Source organism: Strigops habroptila, chromosome 14 (assembly GCF_004027225.2).
Source record: "Strigops habroptila isolate Jane chromosome 14, bStrHab1.2.pri, whole genome shotgun sequence".
Taxonomy (NCBI): domain Eukaryota; kingdom Metazoa; phylum Chordata; class Aves; order Psittaciformes; family Psittacidae; genus Strigops; species Strigops habroptila.
This window is the reverse complement of record NC_044290.2, coordinates 7,086,152-7,106,843: the sequence shown is the minus strand read 5'-3', so window position 1 is coordinate 7,106,843 and position 20,692 is coordinate 7,086,152. Positions and strand designations below refer to the sequence as shown.

The window sequence follows — 20,692 nt, the reverse complement described above, 5'->3', positions numbered from 1 at the left end:
AATAGAGGGGTCTCTCAAGTTCTCAAATGGAGATTATCTTCTGTATTTTGTACTGTTTCTACCGTATGAGCTCTACAATTTTTTTTTTGGTGCTGCAAAAAGTAGAAAACAAAAATAACTAAGAGCAGTCTTACCAACATATTGCTGCACAAAGTTGTGCTGGGGAAAAAACAAACAGATGCCACATACATGGTACTGTAAGGATTTAAGAAAACATGATTTTAGATGTGTGGCTGTATCAACTCCAAACGTGTGGAAGGGTGGGGATCAGTCTGACTACAGTGAAATAAGTTGGCATCTTCTGGTACTGAGCTTAGTTTCCTGTGTAGCTGAGCAAAAACCTGGCATTGCAGCATGCCAGCTGCAGTGAACCTGGCCTAGTATGAAGTTCAAAGCTGGATACAGACCCTTGTGTAAGATCCCTTCCATGCATCCAGTTTGGTCATCCAATTTTGACCCTATGCATCTGTCTAACAGGGCTCAAAATCACATTTGCAGAGCCAGTAGTACTGTTCATTGCATAATTGTATGGTCACCAGCCGGAGATGGTGGACTTTGACTTGTGTGCATTATTCATCAGCCCTCACTGGGTTTCCCTGGTGGTTAGTGCAGCGTTTCATGAGCAGCTAAGGCAGGCATCGAGGGGAAGGGAAGAATTAAAATCTGCAGAATTCAGTCAGTTTTTCCTGGCTACTACTGTGACAATTTTACTGTCTCTGAGACTAATGTCAGACTTCCTTAAATTTTTGGACACAAGTTTGTTTGCTTTAGATTAATTTCAGTATCCTAAACGTTGGGTGGTTGTTTTTTTTTAAACCCCTGCTAATTTCCTGGCTAGTTTGCCTAGTGTTCAGGAGGGGTTATTTCAGGTGAACTTAAGAGTTTATAGAATAGCTGAGCTGTTATGCATGAAATTCATTGTGTTCCAGTGGGAAGATCAAAGGACTGAAAGTGACTTACTTCCTATAGAGTGGGACTTCTCCCAGCAGTGTTATCACTGACTTCTGCATGCCTTTCCACTCAGTCCTTACCTACTTGGCTCCTCACCACCCAGACACAAACCAGATCTGATGCTGCAGCCATGGAGCCAAGTTAGCCTGGTACTGTGTGCTGTAGCTAGGATGACCTGCTGAGAGACAAAGCAGTCTCTATCTGCTTTGATATATATGCCATGGGTGACTTCAGGCAATTTGTAGTCAAGGAGATGACAAGTTGGTTGTCAGCAGAATGGGGCTGGTACTTTCTTTTCAGGACTGCCGATACTGTGGAGGGGGCAGTCTGGTTGGCTGTGTCTTTTCATCTGTACCTGCAAGCCTTTGTGTATACCAAAATCAAAGGTTTAAGTGGCAAAGGCTGAAATACAGGAAAGGAGGCAGGTACAGGACACAAGGACATGATTTTTGTTAGATACCATGTTTATGGAATAGATCTATACTTCTGCATATTCCACTGTTCTCTGTTCCCATCGACAATGCTCAGCATATGTAGAAGACTCAGCAGGCATTTATTTGTGGATAATCAGGTATGGGATGTCTGTGTCTCCAGGGTAAGTAGTGTGTTCTTTAGGCAGCTGCACAGCAGTGAATTTGCCAAAGTTATCCTGAATCATTCTTTGAAGCATTCACTGATCAAAACTGAATACAGTAAGAATCTTACCTGAAAGAAACAAAGCTTCTCTCCATTGGAGTGAATATTTCTGATATTTATGATATTTTGAAAGCTGGTCTACTGGGACTCTTGGACTTACTGCTGCTGGAGTGTATTACTTTGTACTATTGCACTGTGGTTGTGGTTTTTGAAGTTGAGTATCTGTACATATCAGTAGATGGACAACTGCATTTTAATAAGTTAAATTATGACAACGGCATTTTTATAGATTAAATGATGCAGGCAGTGAGTATTGCTGATGGATGGGGGTTTTGTACTGCTGTCATGTTCAGTAGCTGACACAATAGTGAACTCCAGTCCTGAGCTGGTTTTACCCTCACTAACAAAAATAATCTTTCCTTCAAGAATAAATGATTGTCTGAAAGTTCTGTGGATTTTGACTTGGAAGAAACAGGACCACATGAAAAGAAGGAAAGCGAGGAAATCCCTGATGAAATCTTGGCAATGGCTTATTTCTCCATACAGTTCCCTTTAAATTCTTACCTTAGGTGTTTTTATATTTTGTCTTTTATCTGTGTCCAAAGTCTTACCTTTCAAAAGACAGGGAGAGCCAGCTCTGAACAACAGATACGTGGGATTGCTGCATCAATAATTTAGAAATGATTAAAATTCTAGAAGAGGAAAATGAAGCCGGTACATGCATCACAGCCAGCATGAAATACCGTCCATCTAACTTCAGAACGAAAGGAGAGAGAGGAAAGAGGCATATCCATATCACTGCTTCTGACTCATGGCTAAAGAAGTGTCTGAGAAGGATGAATAGGGGACACCTTTCCAAGGACCAAGAAGCCAAGAACTGTGCTGGAGTTCAGAAGGATAAGCTGCTCTCTGCAGTGACCCAGGGTAGACAGCGCTGCGTCACTTCTAGCCAAGAATATTGGTGGTGCGGGTAGGAATTACAGAAGAGCAGCAGAGTCCCAGAATAGCAGTGCTGCCTCAGGAACCAGTCCAGAGACTTCTTCCAGGATCAGTGGCTAAACACACCTATGGACAGATGGATGATAGAAGTATTCTCTGAGGGATATTCCACAGAGCTGCAGGGAAGCAAAGATGGTGGGGGAAGGTATGGAGAGTGAGTTGTCTCTTGTCAAGATTGGGAGCATAACAAAGAGGGGAAAAACCCAATAATCTCACCCATCTTCACCTGACAAGTGGGATAAACAATCAATGGTTCCAAACTAGTAAAATTTTTAGGGATGTCTTTTGAAAATAGTCTAAAATAAGCCAGTAAAAGCTCTATATCCAGGTATTTGGATGGCTGTCGTCACTGTGATATCTAAGCAGTAATTAATGAATTGGCATGTCGATAGAATACAACATGGCTGGCAACTGAGATCAATGAGACATGTTGTTTTCTCATCTGTCTTGTCTTATCCTGGCAGCTAATCTGACTGGAACGTTTTTTTCCTGCAGCTGCTCCTCAATTCCTCCATTTTGCACAATTATTTCCCAACTCTGAATTTAAAAGTCTGAAAAAAAACCTGCTTTTCTTCGCTTTTTCCATGTTTGCATAATCTTGCACCTTGACATTGATGGTTACTTAGGGTAAACAAGTAATAGTGAAATATATATACTCCATTTTATTCATTTACTCTTCTTCATTTGGGACATAAGTGCATTGAGGTGTCAGTTAAGACTACTTTAGTTTCTTCTCTCCTAAGCTGCTTCTTGTGTTGTAAATTAAATTTATGCAAAGTTAATGCTGGTGATACACAATATTCCTGTTTGTCTTGTGGCCAGTTTAATACTAATGGGGTTCTGAGCTGGCCACTGTTTTACTAAATGATTTGGGGTTCATTAGTGACATAGTGGGTAAGTGTAGAGGCACTCTGCAGCCTTGGATAGCTTTTTGTGATTGCAGGGCCAGTGTCTGCTTGCTTTTGGAGGACTCTTAAGAATCATTTCTTGTTGGGAATTGCTCTAACGTGCCCCAAATATTTTAGAAGCAAATAGCCGCCTTTAGTCCTTCTTCTTGTCTCCAGTAATACACATTTGTTTTCCAGTTTTCCAGGAGTGTGAGTGAAGGAAACATATATAAACCCCCTGTATTGTTAACGTGGAGCTTGGAGTTTTTGATAGCCCATGGCATCTCATTTTTTGGTGCACACTGAAACAAACTCGATGAGCCTAACCCTTTCTGACAGTTTAAAGGGAATTTAATGAGTTCATTGCTTTTTAAGATTCTTCTATACTTGCCATGTATCCTAGTGGGAATATGCATAAAGTGGGCTCTTGTGAAAATCTGCATGATGTTAGAAACATTATTTTGAGCAAGTCAGATCTGCTGTCGTCTTTATGTTGAAAAATACATCCCAATCTTGTTAAGACCACTGAAAGTACTGCTACTAACTGGAAGAAAGGCTGTCACTTACCAATTCAGAAAATTAGCTACAAAGTTGGTTTATTTTCCCCTGTTCTGTTCAGAAATGTCTCGTAACCAAGAACCAGCAATTGCTAAGAAACAGCTAAACTGCAGTTGGCGAGGGGGAAGAGCCAGTATAATAAAGCCACATTACGATGGCTTCTATTTTCTGTCATGATGCCACTGCCTGAAGTGGATCCATATCTTGGTTTATCCTCTGACAGTAGATTTCTTCTTGATGTTAGCAAAGCTGTTATTACATGGCCAGAAAAACATTTTTTTGACTCTCTGATGTCAGAAAGCTCCAGGACATAAAGTTTAAGTGCTGAGGATTTAGGTAGTCCAGTAAGCTCTGAGATGATCTGGATTAGTGCCCTGACCGTCAACCTCAGGATGACCAGAAATCTGGGTCTCTGAATCTAATTCAGTATAATCAAAATAATTTTGCCTCCCCTTGGCTTTTGAATGACATTGTTTTGTTTGTTTCAACTGGATTTGTTTCTATGTAGCTCTGTTAGCCAGGAGAAAATGACTCTTCCTGTCTCAAGACCATGCATCGTTTTGTGCTGACTGAAGTTAGAGTAATATATATACAAGTCCTACAGATTGCCACTCAGTTCTGAGTTTTCAAGGGAAACGGAAACCTTCTGTCCTCTCTTTCAGGTATATCCCTTTGTTAAGATTGTGGAGAATGCTCATAACATTGTGAGATCAAGCACCTAATATTGATGCTATTAGTCTTGAGGTTAATTGGAAGACCTTGATCTTTTCCCCTTGAGTTTGCCTAAGCAGTGATGAATACTTAAATTCTGGGCGCTGCTCCCTCATGGGAAGACTGCTGAAGAAGTAATTTCTCTTTCCTGGAGTGAAAGATTTGGGAAAATGAAGGAAGAGATCTGCCTGGAGCAACTAACAGGACAGTCCCCAACTGTTTGTAACTGATGTGTAACTTTCTGTTCAGAGAACAACTAGGGTCAGAAACCCGATGAGATGTTAATATCACATGTGCTTCTGAGGAAGGAACTTAGTGGTTTCCTTTTAAAGGAAGCCCTATTAATTTCGCATTAATAATGTATTGAACTGTAAAGGCTCAAAGATATTGAGGCAATTTCTTGGAAGTTGCTGAGTGTCCCCAAACCGCATTGAAATTAATGGGAGTGGAGGACAGGCAGCGTGATGAAAAGTAAGAGCTATTCTGAAGTTAATATCACAAGATACCTTGCTGCTTCTTACTGCATTATTTTAGAGTTCTTCAGACCTTATATCTAGACATGATTATACAACTCATTGCAGAGGAACTACGCTGTTTAACACAATAGAGAGTTGGCTGTTGCGCATGCTGACACTCCTATCAGAGACCCTCTAAAACACTGAGACAGCCAAATTGTGTTAGTGTGGTTTCGGACCCATGGAACCTTAAGCATGCCATCAGTGGCTGGAATGAAAGATGCTGAATCTCTGGCATTTCCTTTTGAATTTCCACACTGCTTGCAATCAGTACTATGTTATAATTGCTGCAATACAACTATATAGTTTTCTCCTGCGTTAATTTAATCGCTTTGATTTCTTGCAGTAGTTCAGCTTTGCTGCAGTTTTGACTCTTGCCAGAGAAGGAAGAGAACCTTGTTCAGAAGTTACATGAGTCCCATAGATATCTCAGGGGTTTGAGGAAGCAGAGGCTCACATCCCTACTTGAAGTAATTTGTAGTTAGAACCTTCAGCATTCTTTCATATCAAACAAAGCTGCTCAGCTTTCCCAGACAGCAGAGAGAGCTGTCTTGAAGTTCCCTGTCTCTCAATGATTTCAGAAATGAAATTTTGCAGAAGAAATTACAAGGAAGTAATTGTTTTAAAAATCGAAGCAAATAACATGATGGGTAACACTGCTTTAGTGTTTAGTATTCCAGCCATGTTAGCCAAAAAGTACTTAGAGAGGGCGAATGTACCGTCTTATACATTATGTGGTTTAACTCCTGTACATGTGTGTTAGTCACATTAAAAGAACAGCAGCTTTATAGGGACATTTGATGTTCTACAAATTGAATTAGGAATAGTACTCAAGAGTTTCACGTTAAATTGGGTGCAGTGACAAAGTAATTCACCCTGCAGTGCAGTCCATCATTTACATTGGTGTACTTAAGTGCTTAGGGAACAGTGAGTCAAAATGGTTTTAACTTCTTCTGACTAAAAGCTTTTGATGCAACCCGTGGTTTTGTTCATTTATATTAGAACTTAAATAACAGTTGTGTGATTTGGCATATATGCTTTATGGAAGAGGGCTTATTACAAGTTGGGACCCACCACCCAGAAATATACATTTATACAGCTTCCTTTAACAGCGTGATAGAGCATGCATCTCATGCTCTTCATAAACGTTATTGGGAATGATTCCCACTTACACATAAGCTTCTTTACATGATTTCGATAGTATTCAGAGGTCAGAAAGCACAGAAGTTGTTAACTGATTATATTTCCCTTTCATGAAACCTTTCTTGAATAATAATTATTACTATTCTTGAATAATAATTATATTACCCTTTCTTGAAAACTGGAATGATAACTGTATTACAAGCCCGTTTGTAGAGGTACATAAATGAAAGTGCAACAGCCACCTGCAAGATTGATAGCAGAGGAAGGAACGATGTTCTGGACTCCTGTCTGCCAGTTCTGGGCAGCAGCCTTTAGACTGGCCATCCCCTGCCTTTTCCCCTTTCCTCACCTTTTAAGATTTGAAATTCTTTGGTGAAAAGGTTCACAAATGTATGTGACTGGAAGGGATGAGAAAAGTATCTGCACCAGATGCTTCTCTCTGCTGAACAGATCTGAGCCTTACACATACTTCTTACTTCTGCAAACCGAGCTGTTGCTAGATACTACCAAAGTCTTGCAAAGTTCTGGTGAGAGAGTACTGTAAGCAGAATGTGTATCCTAATATGGGCTTAAGGACTTGTAAACATCTCAATTTATGGTTCTTCAAGCAGCATTCAGTGACTCTGGACACTTGGGGGCTCTCATCAAAAGCCACCTGCACAGGGGCAGTAGATGCAGCAGTGAGTTATGTCTTAATGTTATGCCACATTCTTTGTCACTACTACTTGCATACATATGAGTCTGCTTATAGGAAGTCTCACCCTTTGGCCTAGATTTTTAATTGGAATCTTATCCAAAGACAAAATGATAATAAATAGAAAATACACAGAACAGTCAAGTCTCTGTGCCATAGCAGGGTTCCCATGATAGTGCCTTACTTTTGCCCTCGGATGTGACAAAACCAGGTACATCTGTTTTGCTTGTGTTGAATACTGTTTGGAATTCACAGCAGCAGTGAGGGCTTTTACACATGGGGATGATGGAAGAAGGATTTATGGAACTGGAAAGTATTAACTTAATGAAAGAGCATTTGCATGTTTTCTGAGCAAAATGTTAGAAAAAAAAAATCTGGCATAGCTGATGAAAGCATTTTATTTATTGATCCCTTTATAATCCTTTGTTTTCTTTTTTCTCCCTCATCATATGGGGATGCATGCAATGTAGGCTGTAGTATTCCTAAGCAGACTAACTTTTCTTTTCCTGTAACTATTCACTTATAAATGATGGTTTATATAGTGCCTGAAGTGTGTGTTGATAGGTTCTTTTAATATAAAAAGGCTGCATAAAACCATCTGAAATAATAACTGCAATTAGGCAGACTTGTTTTAAACAAACTGAATATTCATTAGAGAGGGCTGAATCTTCAGCCATTGCATCTGCTTAATTCCCCTGCTGTCAGGTCCACTTTGTACATGTGTATTCCCTTTGCTGTAAAGAGGCATTTGTTGGTGTGAGCCAAAAGCTTGTACTTGCATGATTGAAGATGTTGAAAGTGATGTTTTAGATGGAGTAAGTCTGTGTTCCCTCCACAGTTTAGGCAACCCACCATTGGGTTTAACAGAGTGCGCAATATCCATGTAAAGTGTAGTAACTAAAACTATTTAAAATAATTACAAAGCATGTATGTACATTACCTGAGATTCTGGAAATGGATTTAGCAAAACAGATTAAACTGTTTCTTACAGGTTTTTGGTTTTATTTTCTTAACCCATCCTGCACTGTTTTCTGTAGGGCTGATTTTCCATTAGAACACATGATCTCCTGGAACACTACAGGAAAATTCTTCTAACTTTCATTTCTGCCACCAGGCACGGCTGTCTGGGATTACTTGTCAATGGCTGAAGAAGATACCTTGAGAGTGATGAAGCTACCCAGACTGAACTGTAGAACTCAGAATGGGAAATCAAATAGTATTACTTATGCTGGCTGGGAGAGAACCAGGATAAGGCCAATAAAGCCAATAGTCTGTGGGACACAAGGAGTGGATATAAGTGAAGATCACACCAGCAACTAATACCTTATAAATAAATCTTTCATTTTCAGTGTTCACCACTGTAATACCAGATTTGAGGGTTTAATTTTCGTGTAATAGACACTACGGCAGTTTGCTGAGAGTTTCATATCAACGTATTAGAAATGATGCTGTACACTAAGTTTCTTATGAAACTAATGGCTCATAGTTGCAGCTGGTTTTCTTTTTTATCTCATAACTATGCAGAAGGGGTAACAGTGATAAAAGTGTTATCACGTGTTTAATGATAACTATCATGCTAGCCAGGTTATCCCAAGCAAGACTCGTAGGATGTAAGTTAAGTAGGGATAAGCATGCAGAATGATTAACAAAGCGATCAGAAGAGCTCAGATCAATAACATTAAGATGAAAAAAGATTGTTTTCCCTAACTGCTGTAAGCCTGGTTCTCCAGTCTAGCATTTTCATCAGTGTGAAATGGCAGTAAAGTGAATGGAGAAGTCTGAGCTGGCAGGATTCTACTCTTGGCTCATGCTCAGATGTGAATGCCATAATTGATGGCATCAGATAAAAGCCTTTTTATCTTTTATTTAAGTGTAGAAAGTAAGTAATTTTAGAATGACTTGTTTATATATTACAAATAAGCATATTTACTGAGGGGTATTTTGTATTAATTACACCATTTTGTATTATGTCAGCATTCCAACGAGATGAAGACTCTGCACTGCAAATTGTATGCAGGTATTTCAGCATCTGCACCATGGTACCTGGTATCTGATATAACGTTATCTGATGATTTTTAAGTAGTTTTACTGCCTGAGCAACAGCTTCTCTTAGAAATACAAACCTATTCATTTTAACCTCTAAGCTAGATACAGTTAACTGCTGACTTAACAGAGCAATGGCATCTTTTGCTGGTTGCATTTGCTGTACATGTTTATGGTCCTGTCCAGTGTCATTTCCCTATACGTGGAAGTCACTAGGAAACAAAAATGCACAACATCTTGCAGAATTTAGCCTGTAATTTTGTGCTCCACAATGACACATACCTACACTAATCTGACAAAATGAAAGCAACACATGTCATATCAGCTCCAAATAAATATCCTGTCTTCTCTACAGCAGCTGCATTGAAAGAGATCTGACATAATGGTGTTATATCAGCAGAGCTACTAATCTCAGATACCAGTGGTTTCAGTACCGAGGGAGAGGATGCTGTAGCAAATGGAGGTCATTCAATATCCTCTAGCACTTTGGACAAGCATGGCATTTTGGACTATCCCTACTAATGGCAGAATACAGTGCTGATGCTAAAAATTGCTGTTGCAGAGCCACTTGTGCAGGTAATCTGCTCCTAACAGCAAAGTGTCTGTTCAGATGGGCCTGTTTATTTTGATGCTTTGCAGAAGCGACTATTTTTCTTGGAAGCTAAAGCCATGCTTTAGGTTTTAGTGGTAAAAGAAGTGTCTGAGGTATACAGAAATGAGGGGTTTTTTAGATGTTTAACCCTGTTTGGGAAGAGAGAATTGCTTTCTAGACCTTCTATCTCCATGGTATCTTATGTGACAAGTTTTGCCAGAAAAAGGAGCTGCCATGGAGGAGCTGCAGTGTTCTGGTAGGAACACGGGATAATCAGAATCCACACAGCAAGCACACATGTCGTTTTCATGGTCCTCAAGCAGGAAATAAGAAGGATGCTGAGAGAATTTTGCTATTTTCAGTGTCATGAGGTGGCACATATGAAGAACCCTTTTCCTTGGCAACAATTCCTGAGCCATAAGGCTGAACCTGTTTACCCAGGCACAGTGCCATTCTGTCAGATGGGCATTGACACACCAATTGTAGAGACCCTGTGTTGTACATGCATCAGGTGTAAGTGTCCCAGATAGGATTCCCAGCAAGGATTGTCCATATGTCTGTTCATTCTAATTTTATATTCTCTTGTTCCATTACGAATCCAGGTATAGGTCTGATGATGTTTCAAAAACAGAGAACGGCTTTTTTCTCCTGTAATAAGACCTCTTGCCCACTTGTGTTACAGATTGGAGTAATGCTCTAGGAGTTGTTTTTGGAAGACAAACTTTCCTCTCTGGCCTTACCAGACCCTCTCCTCCTGCATTCAGAGAAATGGGAGCTTTATAAATCTTTTCCTTTCTAAGCAAAGTCCCTGTAGGATCCATCAGAGTAAATGTAGTAAATCTTTGGCACCAAGCTACATTTCACATGCACAGCAGAGTGGAAATCTCTGTTCAGTCACTCTCTGCACTATTTTACAGGATGTTTTGCCTGAACTGGTATAAAACATTGAGGTTTCAGGGTTCAAGAAAGAGTGCGATGCTGGGGATTGTCTCCCTAGGTGCTCTCTCACAGCAACCACCTGCCTTTACTCTTGATTTCCTCCCTGGTCTCAGTTTTCTGTAAACCATCAACACTCCCAGCTTTGCTCTTGCCCCATCTTAGATATTTCACATGGCTGTGGTACAACATCTTATTTTGCTTATTGAACTCCTTTTTGTCTGTTTCATTTTTATATGGATTGAAGAGATAAGGCTCTGGTATCTGTGGAATGTGCACAGTGATGCCAGATCATGCTCTTCTCTGATAGCTGAAGCAGTTGCACAGGCATCCAATTATTTATTACGAAGCTTTGATAATCTAATTTTCTTCCTCATCTCCTGCAGTCTGTTCCATACTAACGCACCAGATTTGAAAAAAATATGACAAAAATCTTAGTTTTCCTGATAATCCTTTTGGAATTAGCTTTACTACATGTTGGGGCTGAGGTAGAGCTGCAGAGCCAATGTCTTTTGATTTTGGTTTTTAATTTAAACTCTGAAGAATGGATTCCGTTTTTCTTTTGGCCCTGGCATGTATCATTTACATTGGCTCCATAGTGGGCAAAAGCAATACATGTTTTGATTATGTATGTTTCTGTGAATGCTGAGAGTAAGCAGTTCAAATACATGAAAATACCCATCCTCCTTGAAGCCTTCCTAACTTGCCTCTATCTACATACCTACTTTTTTCCACCCACTTTTAAAATGCACTTGTCCCTGGTTGGCTGACCCAGCTTTAGCTGTGTGTATAACTACAAGATGCACTTTAATGCACTGTAATTTTCTGGGAAATTTTAACTAGAAGAATGGTTGCTGTGCTTTGTTGTGACTCACTTCCTAGTATCCTCTCCTATTGCTAAAGCATCCTGAAATCTTCAAGGATTGCAGTTACAGAGCATAGATTGTAAAAGCAACCTGCATAAACCAGTGCTCAGATCCAAAACCCCTGCAGTTCAGACTGGATGTGAATAGTTTGCCGCTCAGATATTTCGACTGTGGGTTGGGATTTGCCATTTTCCAAATGTTTGTATAGTACAGTCCAGCACCATACAGCCATACACAGTTGGAGTTCTCTAGGCAATGATATAAAAGCTAAAATAATGAAGACAATCTCATCTGCAAACTGTAAAGAGTGCACAGTGGAATACTCCTTTCAGTTTAACATGTCACCATTCAGTTAATGGAATGAGCATCAGTACTGCAAGGAGAAATCTGCATCCACACATACCTCATTCCACTAGTGTGTCTGGATTTCTGTTAAGCAGAGTGTTGGTCCTTCTGCCAGTCTGTTTAATTAACTTCAGCTTTACTTTTGTTTCTGTAATTTACAGTCAGTTAAATCATAAATATTGTTTTGTGACTGATAGAACAGTATGTAATGGACCTCATCGTGTATCCTTTTTAGTCTGAATGTCAGATCCTCTTTGTAATTCCTAATGACAACAATTTTTATTATATTGCTGGAACTTTGCCCAGGGTAATTGTGTCTTTTGCATATAATATGTGATCTAGAAATGAAACTGCAACAGAAAGCTGCTAAATCCAGCGTCTTCTATAGCTGCATAGTTATGTTAAAAAATTCTTGGACCTAGTGCAAGACAACTGGGAATTTCAGTTAATGATACACAAGGCAGCTGAGCTTTCTGTAGCTCAGTGGAAGAGAGTTGCTCTAAGTATGAATATATCAAGCAAAATACAAGTGAAGGCAGAACATGTTTGCATATGAGCTCTGATCTGCAGTTATAGAATCCTAGAGTGGTTTGTTTGGGTTGGAAGGGAGCTTAAAGCTCATCCAGTTCCAACCCCTGCCATGGGCAGGGACACCTTCCACTAGAGCAGGTTGCTCCAAGCCCCTGTGTCCAACCTGGCCTTGAACACTGCCAGGGATGGGGCAGCCACAGCTTCTCTGGGCACCCTGTGCCAGCGCCTCAGCACCCTCACAGGGAAGAACTTCTTCCCAGTATATAATCTAAATCCCCCCTCTGTCAGTTTAAAGCCATTCCCCCTTGTCCTGTCCATACATGCTCTTGTAAGAGCCCCTCTCCAGCTTTCTTCTCAGCCTCCTTTAGGCACTGGAAGCTGCTTTAAGGTCTCCCTGGAGATCCTAATTTTCTACCTAATTTAAAGTTTAGTGACAGTTTTACTGTATGAGGAAGAGGAACAAGGTTCCCTAAGATACAGATGTGTTAGCGTAATTCAATACATTGAATAAACATCACTTGGGAACTTGAGGAGTGGCTCTACTGTGGAAGTTGATACCCTGATGAGAGTTTCCAAAGTTCATGTAATTAAATATTCCCTATGCCCTGCCTTAAGTTTATGATTTCTTTGATTATTTCTTTCTAGCTCAACAAAATTCACCAAAAATCCATGAAGGCTGGTGGGCTTACAAGGAGGTGGTGCAGGGAAGCTTTGTTCCAGGTAAGTGTAATTTTAAAATCTTACTTTTTATCAAATAGTTTTTCATGGGAATTAATATAGTTGGGTTTGGGGGAGATTTTTTTTGGTTTTGTGATTTTGTCCATTGCAGTGATTTGAAGTATACAACTACCCAACTTCATATTGTAGAGAAGCCTGGGAAGGTTTTTGTCAATACATCATCCAAAGACCATGGCTGTTTTCTAGGAAAGAAATCCCTTTGAGGACATTTCTGGTTTCACTCAGTAAAATTAACGTGATGCTACTTTGTGTATGTGTGTTCTGTGTATAGAAATATGAACAGAAGAACTGAAAAGCAGTGTTCTTACCTGGATGTATTTACTTATGTGATGCAGCACTTCTAAATAATGTATACAAATTTAAGAGTGTATTAGGAAAGGAACCTAATTGAAACATCAACCTAACGTGCAAGTTTCATTCATTTTTGGTTTGGAAACAGGAAACTAACTGAAAAACGAAATCCTAACCTGGCTTCGATAAGATTTAGTGAATGGTAAATAATCATTAGGTAGCTAAAAGGATCTAAATAAGCAACAGCAGCAGAATTTGATAGGCAAAAGTGAAATTCAGGCTAGCAATAGCCTGACATTGCTCTGTATTGGTACAACTCCTCCAGAACTTGTATTGCTTGTCCTAATGCTATATACCCCTTGAGTTTCAGCTGGCCCGAGTAGGCCTTATCTTGTTATTTTTAGCTTTGGATGTCTCTAACACATTTCAGATTCAAGCTGCCCGAGACACTTGTAGTTCTCAGACTGATAAACTTTTTGGTTTTCACCTACATTTCACACCTGATCTTTTTGTTCTCCCTTTCTCTAAATTATTTTATTCTTTCTTTCAAGCAGAATTACTTAGTTGGGTCTTCACTGTTCCATTTGACTGTAGGTTTCCATTTAGGAGAGGAGTCAGGAAACTTTAGCAACCTCCATTTTCTGTTCAGTTGTTGAGCAGATTTGACAGCACATTCCTCATTCAGTAAACCCAGAAACATTCACTGAGTATATTGTTCAGTATGTTTTCAGTGCAACCGAGATGAATATGCATTAATTCATGTATTCTAGCTATGTATTATAAGCTGAAATAGTGCTTCATGAAAGCACCATGAAAATTGCTACGATCTTTGTTTCCTCCAAGTACTAGAAAATACTAAACCATTGTGTGAGCTGTTCCTAAGAATCTGTAGATCTGATCTATCATCAGTATTTTCATTGTTGTGACAACAGTTACAATCTGACAGTCATTTGAAATACCCAAAATGCTGATTATCTTGATAGGACTACTACTGCAAATGAGATGAAATATTTCAACCCACAAGTTTCTGGCACTGAAATTCTCATGAAAAGCACATAAGAAAATCAACATCTACAAGCCTGGAGCTTAACTGCATATTGATGTAGCATAAAGTAGCTTTTCAGATTTACTTGACAATGGTTTGGGCTGTCAGAGGCACTGCAGTGTATTGTTACGCCTGTTCAGTTCCTAATGTTGATAACGGGGGAAGAAGCCTGGAGAACATAATCACCTGCTTTCGAGAAATGTCACCTTCTTGATCTGCACAACCCAGGCAGATGCCCAGTAGAAGCTGAGTGAAAAAAATATTTGCTGAACAGACCTTCTCATTATTTCAGCTTAAAGTTATTGAGGGAAATAATTTAATTGTCAGCATGTAAAGAAACATACGTGATCAGGTAATGATTGTGGTATTCTAGTCAATACAGTGAGAAATTTGGGCTTGGGAACATCATTAGAAGATTAAGGGGGAAACAGTCATGACTCAAACATCCAAGAAGGAAGACCTCTTAGTGTGGAGATAAACCTCTGTTCTGAGAGAACCCTGAGTTACTCATCCATGTTGAATATCGAACTAACCTAGCACACATCCTCAGGAATGGCTCCAGAAGGACACTGCTCACTCAAGCAGCCATGAAGCAAGCAAGGGGAATTTGGGGACATCTTTCTTGCAGACTGTCACGTTTCTTTCAAATTCAACTGCAACCTGTAATCCGCAGCAGAAGAGAGAAATCCCATGAATTTTTATAGAACAAACAACTAATTTTTTTCAGCAGCACCTAGATTTTGGAGTCTTTGAAAGCATTTAAAGCATTTCAAGGATGCACTTTATGGTTATGATCTCAGACTAACACATCACAAAGGATATGTTAGTGCGTATTAAGTTTATCCGCAATGTTAGCAGTCACATATCAGATCTCACATGAGATGCTAATTAGCACCTGAGAGGTGATGGCTGTGAGGCAGTCTGACGAGCTAGAGCTGAAGTTGCTGACTGATGTGCACTGAAGCAAACAGCTATAGCCATCTGCTGAGATATTTCCTTTCCCCAGCTGTTTGTCCTGTCTCAGGGCTAGAAGTTACCGGCCCCAAAGATGTTAGAAAGGAATATTTGTCCAAGACTCTGTCACTGCAGTTCAAAACTGACATCTAAGCTAATATGATTGACATGAATACAGCTCCTTAGTTGCTTGGGGGAGCAAGCACAAGCATAGAGATGACTAATTGGGGGTAATAGCATTGTAAAACACTCCAGGATGAGTTGCTGGAGTTTGTCTGTCACAGCTTTGGCTGTGTGAATACTTTTCTCCTAGTTCAAAGCAAAGTCACTGTCTTTCTTTGAACTATCACTTCTTTCATGTTTAGTTGTGTAAGACTGCATTCAGGAGGGTATCACAACGTGCCTAGGTTAGAATATGCCATTCATAATTTTTTTGCTTAATATCCTGTTTTGGATGCATATAAGTCAAGTCCTAACAAATCCCCTTCTAATGTAGTATGTTCACCTGGACACACTTTTTTTCCACTGCAGACCAGCTAGGAGAGGATACAGAGAAGAGGAACAAAACCCATAGAATCACAGGATGGTTTGGGTTGGAAAGGAGCTTAAGATCATCCAGTTCCAAGCCCCCTGCCGTGGGCAGGGACACCTCACACTAGACCGTGTCACCCAAGGCTCTGTCCAGCCTGGCCTTGAACACTGCCAGGGATGAGCATTTACCACTTTGGGCAACCTGTGCCAGCGCCTCCTCACACTGTCTTTCCCAACTTCCCTTTTTGCACTGCTCAACAGAGAAGGGAGCAACAGTGACTGACGAGTTCTCTCACTATAGTAACTGTGGCTCAGGTCTTTCTTAGTGCTGAGCCTTGCAAGTGAGGGTGAAGAGTGTGCAGGAAGAAGTGCAGGAAGAAAGGTGCATCAGTGGCTTGATCTGTGTGTATGCTCCTGATGCAGCAAACACTCTCCCATCTCTCACCTTTTCTAAAAGCAAAGAATTGCTCCTATGATTGAAATCATGGAGGCAAACAAAACAGAAAGTAAGTAGTGCTTTAAAATGTTAACTGAATGCAAATTAGGTTCCAAATTAAACTTCAGGAAATGCTCAAAGATGAAGAATGAATACTTTTTTTTAATGCATGTTGATTTGCAAAACAACTAAATAATCTATAGTGAAAGTATTTTACACACTTTCACTACATAGACTTTTCCTGGTATGGAATGTCAAAGTAGTTGACGATGGGTTAAAATACATGTTAATAATCTTTTTCATATCTTTTGATTTGCTGTGACTATGAATCTGTATCACTGAAGTAGTGCAAGCGTTTTCAGGGTGGCAAAGGCAATAATATCTCAAACTATTCTGTGCCATTTCTTTTACTTCAAATAGATGCACATAACCTTTGATACTCTCGTGTGTCTGGTTGAATTGATGCTCTTTGTGCTGCTCCTGATTTTTTCATAGCATCATAAAAGAGGGTTTGGTAAACATAAAATATAAAGGTGGTTAAATCTGATTTGTAATCATGGAATTCACTTACCAAAACTCCATCCTGTTACTAAAACTTTGGGCTACATGTTAATGCAAAGGCAGAAGTGTTTCTTGCCCAGGGAAGACACAGTCTTCATGACCCTTACTGAATTATACCAACTGTAAAGTTACTTTACAAGGTGATAGTGCTAATCATAGGTAAGAAGGGGAAGTCCATCTCTACCAGATAATGAGTGAACTTTGCTGAAGGAGCAGATAATGTTCTTTTCCTTCCTTATCTAAAGGTTGTAAAATAACTTTAATTCCAGATAAAGATCTACATCTGCTGTGATTATTTGCTATAGATCACCAAATCAAAGGCTACCCATTTCCCTGAGATTCTGAGAAGTCCCCTGTTAACAGTTCCTTTCACAACTCATTTAACTATAAATGAGAAAAGACTGCTAGAGATTGATAATGCTGCTCCTGCCTTTTGCAAGGATCACGTTGATGAGATTATGCCCTAACATAGACCAGCTGGCAAAACTGCATTGACTCAAAAGGAACATGGGCAGTATTTGTGATGCACTGAGCAACTCCCTCCAAGGAGGAAACGCATGAATTCAGTAATGATTTTCAAGGAAAAAGAATCCTGAAACAATTGACAATCTTGGTCATGGGTGCCAAGACCTGCTTTTAAACTTCCTGCTATTACCATGTGCTTTTATTATGGCCCACACAGGCAGTTCAAATGTCCCTAGTTTCTCCTCTATGGGCTTTAAGATTTCTTTTTATTACAGCTTTAAGATTTCTTTTGAAGTACAAATTTCTTTATGCACATGTCCAAAAGTAACCTTTGACTGTCAGGGTAATAACCATGATCTGTTTGTCCATGGCCTGAAGCTGAGAGATAGGAAACTTCAAACCCAAACACATCTTAAACTTTCTGAGAGGCTCATGTATTATGCTACCCTCCAATACACAGGGGCCTATTTCATACACTGAGACTGATGATCACTTCATGTGGCTGCCTGAATAATACAAAACATAAACCTGCTGATTGCTCCTCCTGCATTGCTCTTATACTAACTATAAAATTTCTTCTAGTCTTATTTTGGGACTTCAGGAGGATGCAGCATCACTCACCATCTGGTGCATTTTGCTTGTCAGTGCAAACAGTGGTGCTGTCTGAGCTACAGCAGTGTTTTAAACAGTCTGTGCACAGACACTCTTTAAAACCATTCAGTCTTGTGCAGATTCTGAAGAGTTAACCAGCCATATATAATTATTTATGGAAACAATAATAGCAGGTTTTCTTTTAGAAAGCAATACATTGGAACACTTCATTTCTTCACGGTGATAGAGCATAGATTCTGGAAATCATTCACTTACTGAGTCAAACTTAGGTTAGTGTATATAATATTTCAATTTTGGTTGTCACTTAAAGATAGCTTGAAGGAGATGTATTTTGTACCAAATATTTTCTTGGTTTCTCACTTCTTTTGGTGATTCTGCAAAATCTGACTGTTTACAAATCATGTAACTAGAAAGGAAACTAGATTTTTGTGTATTTTTGCATGGGAGTTAAATATAATTAAATGTAGAAACCACTGTCTCGCTTTCCAGTGAATTGTTGATACAATTCATTATTTTAAAATAGCAAGGGACAGATGAGTTGATTGCTTTTAATTTGGAAGAAGAAATGAACACTGTTGAGGGGAGACGTTTGATGGCCTTAGTTATAATACAAATATGGCAACATTTGCTTGTCTTCATATGAATTGTAACCAAATTACAGCACTAAGTTTGAGAGACATTCACATTAGTAGTAGTGCTGAACTAATGAGACTATTGGAGTGAGTCTGTAATTCTGAATCTTCCATAAAAATGTAAAGAGGCTGCTCAGAGAGTGACTCACACCTCAAAGGTTTGATTTATCCCTGAACTTAAATATGAAAAAAAGTGGAATTTAGCATATTAGGATCTGAGTAGGGTTCTGTGTAACATTGTACTTTCACAAGGATGTACAGTTCCATGTGATACAACTTGGTGTCCAGGCTTAGCCAACAATTAGTCTTATTAAAGGAGTTTTGTGGGTGCTGTGTCTGAATTAAAGCTGGGTTTTCCAGATTAATGATTTCATGGGTTGGGTTTTCCTGAAAAAAACTGCTGTTATGTGGATGCTCATATGCTAGTGGGAGATGAAACGTCCTGTAGTTGCAACCGTTTTGCAAACAGATCTCTGAATACTGTTTTTCCCCCTAAGTTTCCTTCACTCCTTCACCAAAACAAATATATTTTAGAGGGCAAGCAATGTGAACTGACCACAGTAAAGAACTCTTAAAGTCTAAGATTTTAAGCCTTGCCAGACTTCTGGTTGGCCACAGTTCTCTGCTAACGTGGCCTCAGATCCCCTTTCCCTTAACAGCCTATTACCTTTCTTGGGTGTGTTTAATATCCACAGAAGAAAAACTGCATGTAACAGATGTATCTCGGACTTTGCTTTATTACACTGACTAGACCAAATGATTCAAGTTGTCTTCCTGTCTATTTCTAGCCACAGCCAGGCACTGAAAAGGTCAAGCCTTCCCTTTATAACAAATTCCACATTGGATAGCGTGTTGTACCTTGCTGTGTTACCAGCTGCCTAGTACCCCTCCTGCTGAACTGCAGGTTCCTCCTGCCAGGACCAAGCCGTATCACTCTTCTACTTCAGGAATGTGCTAATATGGAAGATCCTCAAGGCAGTAATCTGCAGATCCTTGTCAGTCTTTGTACCTGACTCTTTGCTCTTAGGTTAGATACCAGTTTTAGGGATAGCAGTACTCTGATTACTTTTTGATGAAGTTGAAAATCCTCTTTCCCACTACCCTGAAGTGGATGCTGGTTACCTTGTGGTGACACTAATATGGGTTATAAGAAGAAAGAGTAATTAAGTACAACTAATTCTTTGAGACAACTGTAACTGGTAGGGCTACCACAAACTGCACGGATGATGGCTTCTAGCTGGGAGGAAGCTTAAGAGATGGTGGTTAATACTTGGGCATTTATATCCTCAAACAGGAGAACAGGGAGCAGTATCTATAACATCTGCTGTCCTACACACTGTGGAGTCTACAGTCATTATAGAATCTTGAAGACCTACAGTTACTGTTGGCTAAATAACTGCTCTTTCTTCAGATTTAATGCAATTTATCTTTTTTAAATATTATCCCAGTCCACTTTGAGCTTGTTACAAGTGAAGAACCCAGCAAGCCCACCTCTGTGATCTTTCAAGGATTCATCATTCCATGATGACCACATCCCCTTAAGCTTCTGCTCAAAAGAAGGATCATTCCTGTGCAGGACCTTAGATGTATCATCAAAAGTTTGGGGGTTGGAATTGAAAGGTAAGGCTAATATTAGGAATCTTTTCTCAGGTTCTTCCCTATGAACTAAAAGCAAAGGAATGAATTCTAAGTATAGGTACTGGTATATACAGGAAAGGATTTATCATGTTCTTGACAAGCTAAGTATAAAAACAGTTGAAACAACGGTCCATGACTAATATCTGAAAGCTTGTAAATCCTTACAATGAAAGATTATTCAGGATAGTTCTGAGTGCCAGACAGCAAGGCTCCTGTGTGTTGGTGCTGCTGAGTGTATGTACTGGTATATTGGAGAAGTTTATCTTATCTTACCCCTTGACAGGCTAATCTTCACACAATATCTTAGTTGTTCTTGTCACCCTTCGGCAGTAAACATTTTGATGGTATCCATGTCTTAGAGGAGTAGAATCGAAGCACAGAG

General features: G+C 39.6%; 1 protein-coding gene across 2 annotated transcripts in view; it reads left to right on the top strand.

Annotated features, from left to right (window-relative positions):
• The window catches only part of CA10 (carbonic anhydrase 10), a 196,618-nt gene that overhangs the window by 23,394 nt on the left and 152,532 nt on the right, over nt 1-20,692 (top strand). For both annotated transcript variants that reach the window (XM_030506182.1, XM_030506181.1), the window contains exon 3: nt 13,053-13,127. In XM_030506182.1, coding sequence (XP_030362042.1) covers nt 13,053-13,127 — 75 coding nt within the window. The remainder of the gene's footprint in view (nt 1-13,052; nt 13,128-20,692) is intronic.